The sequence below is a fragment of the Triticum urartu genome, chromosome 1 (genome assembly GCF_003073215.2).
Source record: "Triticum urartu cultivar G1812 chromosome 1, Tu2.1, whole genome shotgun sequence".
Classification (NCBI taxonomy): Eukaryota; Viridiplantae; Streptophyta; class Magnoliopsida; order Poales; family Poaceae; genus Triticum; species Triticum urartu.
The window spans coordinates 98,511,697-98,523,303 of record NC_053022.1 but is presented as its reverse complement, the minus strand read 5'-3'; the positions used below and the strand labels follow the sequence as shown (position 1 = coordinate 98,523,303).

At 42.9% G+C, this 11,607-nt stretch overlaps 1 protein-coding gene across 1 annotated transcript; it reads left to right on the top strand.

Moving 5' to 3' along the window:
* Positions 1-226: 226 nt before the first annotated feature.
* On the top strand, positions 227-1,372 carry LOC125514127. The gene has a single exon (XM_048679429.1). It carries the CDS (start codon positions 227-229, stop codon positions 1,370-1,372), a length of 1,146 nt encoding a protein of 381 aa, XP_048535386.1.
* Positions 1,373-11,607: the final 10,235 nt, after the last annotated feature.

Sequence of the window (11,607 nt, the reverse complement as noted above, 5' to 3'; positions counted from 1 at the left end):
GAGATAGCTTGCAAAAATCCTTCTAATTAGGAAATGGGTGTAATAAAAGGGATTTCCTGGGACCAAACTGCTAGGGCTTAGTTTTGTGTCTCGGGATTGTCCCAGCCTCCAGGTTAAAATTGAATCTATATAAAGGCATTCCCCTTCACTCATAGTCTCATCTGCATCCCCATTTCTAGTCAAATTGTCCAAACAAAACATCTAACCCTAGAAACCCGGGCCTGCCATGGCGGCGGCGGCGGACTGGTCAAGCCTTCACCAGGACCTCCTCAGCCGTATCTTCCTCCTAATCGCATGCCTCGCCGACCGCGTCAGGGCCTCCGCCGCCTGCAAGCACTGGCGCCGCGTTGCGCTGGATGACCCGCCCACGCTCCCCTGGCTCCTCACGCCCTCCACCGCCGGCATCTCCTGCTACCGCATCTTCGGCGGCTTAGACCATCCGCGCCCGTCCATCCCCGGCGAGGTCCACGGGGCGCGTTTCTGCGGCTCCTTTCCCGGCGGCTGGTTCGTGGCTGCGCAACACGACTGGCGCGCCCACGCCCTGCTCAACCTCCGGTCCGGCGAGCGCGTTCCCCTTCCGGGCCGCGTGCGCATCCCCCTGTACCCCATCGTCCTCAAGTGCCCAATAGTAATCCGCGTCGCCGCCATGTCCGCCCCGCCATCGTCTGGCGCCTGCGTCGTCGCTGCCCTAGCGTCAGGCCCGACCACCTTGGCGTTCTGGCGCCCGGGCATGGACTGCTGGTCGCAACCGCCGATGGGGATTGTCGTTCCGCACAACGCCCAGGACCTGACATACCATGACGGATGGTTCTGGGCCATCACCCCCGCGGAGAATCTCGTGTGCTACAAGCCGGAGATCAACGATGGAGACGCCGCCTCTCTTACTATTCGACATCTCGTCTACAAGTCCCATGGACATGGTCACCACCAGATGACCACGACGACCCCGACGGCACCCGGGGAGGCCGTCTCCCGCTACCTCTTGCCCTCCGCCTCCGGCGCCGATCTGCTGATGGTGAAGAGGTTCGTCGCGCCGGCGAGAGGCGGCGCCACGTTGCGCTTCGAGGTCTTCAGCCTACACAAGGAACAGGACGGACGGTCGGCTTCCTGGCGCTCCTACCCGATGAGCGGGCGGCTGCTCTTCGTCGGCCGCAGCTGCTCCAAGTCATTCGACACCGGGCACGCCGGCAGCCCGGGCTACATCTACTTCCTCGACGACGTCTACCCTAGGGGTCCGCTCAGCGTCCTTCAGCAGAAAGTGTATCCCTGCGTGGACACTGGCGCGTGGGATTGCTCCCGTCAGGAAATCAAGCGCTGCCTGCCATGCTCGCCTCCCTCGGACAGCTCGCCCTGCATTTGGTACCTTCATTGACCTCGGACAGCAGGTTCATGCAGTTTGAGACATCATCAAGATTCATTTCGATCAGCAGGTTCAGTCTGAGACTTGACTTGATGGACTAGATTTCCATCGCTGGTAGTTCCGATCTCAGTTTTCCATCAGTATAATTAGAGCCGGCCGGTGTCTACTATAATGTTGCTGTTATCGCTGCCATCGTCGTCGTCATTGCTGTAATGGGGTTATGGGAAATTGGAAGATCCATGCCCAGCAATTGGCTGTTTGTACTTGATTTGAAGATTGTTTTCGAACTCATTTCATCTATAAAATATATGTTGTTGTGTCATTGTTGTCGTTGCAATAAGCCTATTGGAAATTGGAAGTTCCATATCCAATTTGTTATATGTACTTAACCTGACGACTGTTTTTCAAGCTCACTTCATCTACGAAATTGATACGAGTAACTCTTTAGACTGCTATATACCTATATATATACGTACTTGTTTGATTTCAATCATGTAAGAGATATTTTGCTGTCAATTCAAATTGAGATTTGATATTCATCTATAATGCTGAAATAATATTTAATTCCCGTAGTAGATAATGTGCAACTGCATATTTTATGTGTGTTCAGGTATACAGCAAGTAGCACAGATTGTATGAGACGACCTTTGTTCACTTCTTGGTATCTTTGCAAGTCTTTGCTCAGCTGGAGGCATATATTCATCTATGTGTTATCCGTAAAATAGGTAAGATCCCATGGAGTAGAAATTAGGGAATAAGGCATCTGAGATGATCCAATTCACTATTACAGTTTATACATTATACGGAAGTGTATTTTTTTCTTTGCATATATAGCTTCTGATCTGCAATAATATCAAAGTAAGAGAAAGGGTCCAAGGATGAATGTGAGCTAAACTGTATGATGTGCTGGTCGGTAATATTTAAATGTATGTTTGGACAAAAGAAACTCGCAATATTAAGGGATAAACAGGGACATGATAAACATTGATTCCACATAAACTGTTGTCACCACCGTGTTGCCTGGACTAGACCTCGAGTGAACCTCTTTAGCCAGTGGAGAAATATGCATTTTTAGGAGTAAGAGGATCAAACTACCTGTGGTCACGCGATTGAGAAGCTATTATATGAGGTCACATTAAGTTCTTCACGTTCAAGAGATAAACTAGGATTGGATTGCACTCAGCCTTGTGTTGTTGTGGAGCATTTTCTCCTTTCCTTTCCTTTATTGGTGATAAGTATGCTAAAAATGCTGAGCCATATCTAGGGTGATAACTAAGTAATGTTCTCCATGGATGCTATGCCAGTTCCTTGCATCTGGGAATCTTGAGTTAGCATTGCTTATGTTTTCACTTACTGATTCTATACTTTCATGTTTCTTCCAGTTGTTTAAATGCACATTTTTTTGGCTATCAAGGGTTCACAAGTTAAAAGCTTTCTTCCGAATTACATTCAATCTATTTTAATTACTTTTTTGCGAGAAAACTTCCGATCTATTCATTATATATCATGAAAGTACAAGGGACACTATAAATAATAAAAATTACATCTAAGTCTGTAGACCACCTAGCGACGACTCCAAGCACTGGAGCGAGCCGAAGGCACGCCGCTGTCATCGCCCCCCTTCACCAGAGCCAAGCAGAACTTGTAGTAGACAGTCGGAAGGCATCATGCTAAGAACCAACGAGGTCAGCGCACCAGAATATCAACCACCCGCAATGAAGAGAATGGTAGATCAGAAGGATCCAACATTTAGACACACGAACGAAGACTGGATCGATGGAGATCCATGGAAAACCAATAACGACCGAATCCCACGAGATTCGTCGGAGACACAACTCCACACACCCTCAGCCGATGATAGATGCATCACCAGGACAGGACCTAGGCGGGGAGTACCTTATTTCATCTTCAGAGAGCCGTCGCCACGACGCCTTCCTGACTAGGACATAAACCAGAATTGATCTCAAAGAAATGCCTAAAGATAGAACATCAACCCTCCCGCTGGCAAGGGCCTCCATGGCTCTAAGTCCACTAGAGATGAGGCGGACCGGCGTCGGCATCGGCGGGAGGTCAAAAAACCCTAATCTCCCGTGGACTCGCTGCAAGAGACACGGCTTGTTAGTCTCTAAATTACATTCAATCTATATTAAGACAATGATTTTAAGTTAATTTTCTTTTCATGCATTTTCACCAAGATATTCACGGATTTAAAATAGAGTCATTTCTTGTAGATTTAAATTAGACAATGATGTGTACATTCTCACAAAAGAAGCGAGGCAAAGATGTGTACAGTAATCATTTTTTGAAGCTAATAATGTTTTCTATCCCAACTAGAGTCGTCCCACATAGAATATCTGGCATGAGTTCGAGAAACAGATGGTTCTTGGTCAGTAGGGCAATGTTGCAATATTTCATTTGAAACTCCAGAACTGTGGTGATTTGCACTTGTCGGCTCACAATCCTTTGTACATTTTGCTCCCTTGGACATGAATGATTTTTTTTATAGAAGTGTCCACAACCACAACAATCTGACTAGGGTCGTATGCATCCGTCCGCATCGCGATTATTCAAGCACACACTATTTAAAGCAGACTAAATTATAATTTATCTTGGCAGCCCGGCGAATATACGCGGACCATGCAGATGCATCCGCCTGCATGGCTAAATCTGGCGCAAGTGAAGAATATCCGATTCAGATGACATAAAACTTTCATGTAGAAAATAATATCGTACTTTTTTGTGAAAAGGCCTAAGGCCATATGTTAAGTATCACAAGTCTTACAAATTCACCCTTAAAGAAAAAACTACATCTAATTCCTTAGGTGTGCCGAAATCTTCTTCTTCCTACAACCACCGGTGGCATTGTCTTTTGTACGTTGTGCAGACAGGATACCACCGTGAACTTAGCTAAACAGAGGACTAGCATTTTCCCGGGAGACAACATCTTCCACGGCGCAATGGGGTTGGATTCTCTCTTTCTAATATGGCCTGCCAAGAGATAGCAAGGTTCAGAATTAGTGCCTTTGTGATCATGGCCAACCTGTTTCTGCTTTGCACCAAACATGTCAGATTACAGAACCCTGTGAAGATTGTTTTCGAACTCATTTCATCTATAAATATATATATATGTTGTTGTCTCATTGTTGTCGTTGCAATAAGCCTATGGGTAACCTGACGACTGTTTTTCAAGCTCACTTCATCTACGAAATTGATACGAGTAACTCTTTAGACTGCTATATATATTTGATATTCATCTATAATGCTGAAATAATATTTAATTCCTGTAGTAGATAATGTGTAACTGCATATTTTATGTGTGTTCAGGTATACAGCAAGTAGCACAGATTGTATGAGACGACCTTTGTTCACTTCTTGGTATCTTTGCAAGTCTTTGCTCAGCTGAAGGCATATATTCATCTATGTGTTATCCGTAAAATAGGTAAGATCCCATGGAGTAGAAATTAGGGAATAAGGCATCTGAGATGATCCAATTCACTATTACAGTTTATATATTATACAGAAGTGTATTTTTTTCTTTGCATATATAGCTTCTGATCTGCAATAATATCAAAGTAAGAGAAAGGGTCCAAGGATGAATGTGAGCTAAACTGTATGATGTGCTGGTTGGTAATATTTAAATGTTATGTTGTTGTGTCATTGTTGTCGTTGCAATAAGCCTATGGGAAATTGGAAGTTCCATATCCAATTTGTTGTATGCACTTAACCTGAGACGACTGTTTTCAAGCTCATTTCATCGAAGGGCCCTTGGCCGAATTTTATTAGAAGCAAAAGGGAAGGTAGAGATACAACGCGGTTAGCAGTCTAGGTGAACTAGAACTGAAAACCAAACGAAGCGAAGGCCCCGAAAGAAAATGAGAGAAACAGAAGGCGAAATGGAAGCAAGCTAAGCAGATGCACAAAAGTCGCTAACACAGCCAACAGCTCTCCAAACAGCTATGTCCTCCCTAACAAGGTCGAGAACTCTGTGTGCGTTGCATGACACATGATCAATTTTTCAAGCTCATTTCATCTATGATATTGATAGGAGTAACTCTTTAGACTGCTATATACTTAACCTGACGACTTAACCTGACGACTATGTGTCATTGTTGTCGTTGCAATAAGCCTATGGGAAATTGGAAGTTCCATATCGAATTTGTTGTATGTACTTAACCTGACGACTGTTTTTCAAGCTCATTTCATCTATGAAATTGATAGGAGTAACTCTTTAGACTTTTGGCACCCGGGAGCATATGCTCCTGGTTTTTAAAATGTGTTTTAAAATATTTTAAAATGTCACAAAATTCTGACAAATTTTTTTGCTCATACATCTCGACGATATAAGTACTCACAAAGTCGTTTCGCGAAAAACTGTCAATTTTTGTATCACATGTGAAGAAGACAAAATTCAGTATTAAAAAGGGCTTTTCACGTGAAATTTCTTTGTCTTCTTTACACAAGCCATAGAAAATGCTGGTTTTCCACAAAATTTGGCGTGCGCACATAGAATATTGAGATGTATGCATCAAATTTTTGTTTGGATTTTTTTTGACATTTTGACATGTTTTTCCGATGACAGGATCATATGCTCCCATGTGCCAAAGTGAATTTCCGATATATACATGTACATACTCGCTGTTTGATTTCTATGCGCTTCTCATTTTTCTGGCTCTCCTAGCTAGTAACTACTATTTCAATCATGTAAGAGATATTGTGCTGTCAATTCAAATTGAGATTTGAGATTCATCTATAATGCTGAAATAATATTTCCCGTAGTATAGATAATGTGCAACTGCATATTTTATGAGACGACCTTTAGTTTTTGTTCACTTCTGTGTATCTTTGCAAGTCTTTGCTCAGCTGAATGCATGGTTTATGTGTGTTAGCGGAATATACTTATTATATGTCTCTGGCAGAAATACATGTGGATACATGCTAGTCTTCTAATACTAATCATGTGACCTCATTTCAGTGGAAATGGTTAAGATGCATTTTTCCTTATCAAAAACCTCCCCTTTCATCTAATACTAACTAGTGCCAAAAAAGCGCGGCACCACGCCGCTCCCGTAGCGGAGCCCGTTGAATTTTTGCTGCTCATTTGGTTAAAAAATGGAATATCGAGTGGAGCGAAGATGTTGATTGAGTGCCAATTATTATTTGGCGAATAGTTTGAAGAACACAACTCGGAACAAATAATTTTGTGAAACAAAAGAGTTATAGTATACTAATGATTTCAGTGAAGGAAAGTAGTGTTACATGATCGCAGTTGTAGGCATTGCGAGATATAATCTTAGCTTTGAGATTACACTTTATAAGATACTCCCTCCGGCCGAAAATACTTGTCATCAAAATGGATGAAAAGGGATGTATCTAGAACTAAAATACGTCTAGATACATCTCCTTTTATCCATTTTGATGACAAGTATTTCCGGACGGAAGGAGTATTTAGAATGGCAAAGCAACATCAATAATTTAAGCACAAATTGTATTGTATCTACGATCTAGAAAAGAAAGCTATTCAGCATGCAATTTTCTCTTCATCATGATATGAGGAAGTAGCAATACATGTGGATGCATGCCAGTCTGCCAATACTAATCATGTGCCCTCATTTCAGTGGAAATGGTTAATTAAGATGCATGTTCCTTATCAAACCTCTCCTTTCATCTATAATACTAATACATGGTGTGTTAATTGTGCTCCATGTGCCGCCCTAACTTATAGCTAAGGCATATACACATGAGCCACACCAAATGGGGCTTCTGGTTCGCTTAGGAGAATATTATCTATGATAATATTCATCTATATGTTATCCGTAAAATAGGTAAGATCCCATGTAGTAGAAATTAGGGAATGAGGCATTTGAGATGATGCACTTCACTATTACAGTTTATATATTATGGAAATGTATTTTTTTTCTTTGCATATATAGCTTCTGATCTGCAATAATATCTTTTTTTTGCGGGGTAAAAGGGAGTTTTATTGCAAATTCATAGAGTTACAGTCAAGAGGCCACAAGTCCTCGATACAAGGTGGAACCGAGCCCAACCACACTGTTGTAGCTCGTTCGGACCGGCTATAGGTGGCCAACCGATCGGCAACTCTATTTTGACTACGTCTAATTTTCTGAGGTATAAACTCCCTCTCACTCATCAACTCCTTAATCTCTAACACTAACTGGCCATACGCCGAACGAACCAGAGCATCATTTGACAAACTGGACAGAGCTTCCGAAAAATCCGACTGCAAGACCACTGGCCAGTTGGAGTGCTGGATAGCCAAGGCCATACCTTGCATGATCGCATGTAGTTCTGCTTCCAAAGGATCATTGCAGTGGAAAATAAAACGGTAAGCCGCAAAAATAACCAAACCTTCGCTGTCCCGGAGAACCATGCCCGCAGCCGCTGACCCATCAGCCCCCAAAAATGAACCATCCACGGAGAAAGGGTCAAATGATGAATGTGAGCTAAACTGTATGATGTGATTGTCGGTAATATCTAAATGCTATGTTTGGACAAAAGAAACTCGCAATATTAAGGGATAAACAGGGACATAGTAAACATTGATTTCACATAAACTGGTGTCACCATTGTGTTGCCTGGACTGGACCTCTAGTGAACGTCTTTAGCCAGTGGAGAAGTATGCATTTTTTAGGAGCGAAAATGATAGACTTACAGACAAGGCTTACGGAAACAATCTTACAAACGTATCTGGCATCTCCTAATTCACTCCTACACCCTGAAATCCAGGGGTGGGGCCCCTTTCCACCCAACCAGGTGACAACACTCCCGTCCGTATCCTTGAATGCGTGAAAAACTGTCCGTAGCTGTAGCATCGCTGTTTTAAGAGTAAGAGGGTCAAACTACCTGTGGTCACGTGATTGAGAAGCTATTATACGAGGTCACATTAATGAAATAGAACAGAGCTGCATATAGCTGATCGACACTTGCACAACTTCATGACTATAGTAAGCTTGCACGTGCAACGTACGTCTGAGAAAAAAATTAGATAAATTGAACAACATGGTGGTCACATTGCCGCATAAAATAATAATATATTGTTTCATTCATTCAGTCTCTATAGGTTGTAAACGATGAACACTAAATCTACTAATTAATCTTCCAACCCCCCATTTTAATCATATTGAGTCACTGGGCTTAAATCTACTAACTAATCCTCCAAACTCCCATTGTTAAACATATCGAGTCATTGGACAAACTAATTCTAGGTTGATACTTCTTAGAACAACATGATTTCAGTATACAACATAAATTGGTCCCAAAAAAAAGACATGTTTGAAGAAGAAAATAGAACTGCAATTTACACTCTTCGGTGTCGCATATCGGGTTGTTCCCTCTTTCCTCATGATGGCATGTAGATTTCTTCCACGGACTCTGGTGAACTCTCCACTTCATGTGATTCAGATTGAAGGGGAATCTACAAACATTTGCCTAGAAGCTAAAATCAGTATGTACTTCCATTTATAATTCTAAAAGAACCGGTTATTATAAGTGGTAATTGTGTGGTGACATCTAGTGTGAGCGTACAAAATAAAATCATATGCATTTTGGACACAGACAATTCAATTATGCCGAACAATAAAGTGAGTACAAATCTATGGAATGGATCGCAATATATTCAAATGAGATTACTCACACTTGTAACAAATCAAGGTATCTGCCCGTGATTTGGAATGTATCATGCATATGCACCTCTTCACATCCCCAATCTAAGCTTGTCACTGCTGATAATTGTGCATCCAGCTCACAAGCCCCCATTGCAGCCCCCCTCACCCCCTAAGAACTACAGACACATAACTGCATACTCTCTGTTATATAGCACAAAAACACAAAACACAGAAACCTGATGTGCAAAAAGACAGCAAATGTCAGACATGGTGCCAATAGATAGTAGCCACTAGTAGAAAACGGAGCTTTAGCGCCGGTTCCTAAGGGCCTTTAGTGCCGGTTTCCATAACCGGCATTAAAGGATGGGCACTAAAGCCCCCTTCCCCCTTTAGTACCGGTTCGACACGAACCGGCGCTAAAGTGCCACCACGTGGCGTGAGCTCGCGCCCTGGTATGAGGGACCTTTATTACCGGTTTGGTGTTACCAACCGGTACTAAAGGTTTTTTTAAAAAAAAATTTGGAAATTTTTTTTGATTTCTTTTCGATTTTTATTTTTTTGAATTATTTGATGATTTAGTCTCTAATCACCTCTCTTAACTGCTCAAGTGTGGATCACTCATTCCAAATCATCTAACTTCCCGACCGGTCACCCATCCCTCTCACTACTCTAGCCCGAGCACGCTAAACTTTCGGGTTCTATTCTCCTTCGTTTTCGAGTCTGCACTTGTTGTTTTCCTGACAATAGTAAGATGTCAATCCTATTAACCATCAGGAGTTTAGCTTGAGCATGAAGTCACACATTTCACCGTTTGAGTTTGAAACTATTATTCTAAAAAACAATAATTATTTAGTAACGCTAATATTTCTTGAATAAGTTTGACCATAGTTTGACCAGATTTGACCAAAATTCAAAAAATTGAAATAATTATTTAGTAACACTAATATTCTTGAATAATTATGTAGTAACATTAATACTTCTTGAATAAGTAGTTTGACCAGATTTAACCAATTTTTTTTAAAAAAACTGAAATTTAACTATATCTTTTTTCCTTTTAGAATTTGAGGATTCTAAAAAATTCCAAACAAGCCATAGGCAGTCTCCATCGGATGCGGATTTTCGTGCTGAATTTTTTGATATATTATACTTTTTTTCTGACATCGTATGCAAAAGTTATAGCCGTTTTACATTTTCCCTACACTTTTTGCAAAACATGTCCAAATTGTAGTTCTCAAATTTTCCTAACTAGTAGATGTAGTAATATAACTACCTCTCGAAGGATTTTATTTTTTGAAGTTTTTATCATTTTCTTTTGATTTTTTTTAGAACTGAAATGGCGACACGGGGGGGGGGGGGGGGGGGGGGGGGGGGTAGAGTTTGAAAATTGCCCTATAGTGCCGGTTTGTGTCACAAACCGGTACTATAGGTTAGACCCCTTTAGTACCGGTTCATGGCACGAACCGGTACTAAAGGTCTAAAGGTGATCGTGGGGCCCCGGCCTGACGCCAGTCTGCCACAACCCCTTTAGTACCGGTTCGTGGCACGAACCGGTACTAAAGGTTCAACACGAACCGGCATTAATGCAAATCCGTTCGAACCGGCACTAATGGTACCATTAGTACCGGGCCAAAATCAAACCGGCACTAATGTGCTTCACGTTTAACCCTTTTTCTACTAGTGTAGTAACACAAAAACGCAGGGTACTGTCATGCGAAAAGTATCAAGAAGATTAGAAACAAACAGAAAAATAAGAATAGAAATATAAAGAGCAACCAGGGGACTCACCTGTGCCCTATGGCATGTCCATTCCCTCACAAAATAGATCCCACTGGCTAAAGTACTTGCAGTTCCTGCCTCAAACGTGGCTATCTGGCTGAGATTTAAATAATATAAGAGGGGATTGAGTTGACAAGATGCATGCATATTGTAGGGATTCTTCTCATCATACATGGAGGCGGGGCCGTTGGGGACACGTGAGATTCCAGTGCAATGAAGGTGGAGAAGATGAAGAGGAAGAGTATAGCCTGAAGGTGTTGTATCTGTCTTGACGACATTGACGATGCGCGCGTGCCGCATGGCCGACCTGGCGAGCCTCCTGCCCATCCAGGTTCCACTGCATGCGCGCCGGCCGAGACCTACTCTTTGTTTTGCCGGGTGGAGCGACCAATCCTGCACGATCGGAGACGGCGGCGGTGTCGCACGGCCGAAGAAGAAGACATCGATCGCACGCATGGCCGAGCAGCGTGAAGACGCCCTCAACGGCGGCGGAGAGGTTCTTGTCCGATTGGATGAAGAGATTGCTTTTGACGGTGTCAGCCGTGGAATACCATGAAGGCATGCCAGTATCCCAAGCGGTCCGTGCTCCCGCACACGGCAGCGTGGACGTCGACGGCAAGCACGTTCGCTGTGCCGGCGAGCGACGTGAAGAGACGCTGGGCCACGTCTTTGTTCGTATCAAGGCGTCGTATTTGCGGAATTTTTTTGAAAGGATTTTTGGGAGGAATATCCAAGATGGTCTAGCTTTATTTTTTTGGTTTTCTACCTTGATTAGCGGAAGCAGTAACTACCTGATGCATGCGACCCTGTTCTCTCGCGTGGTAAGCTTCCACCGATTGCTCCGCA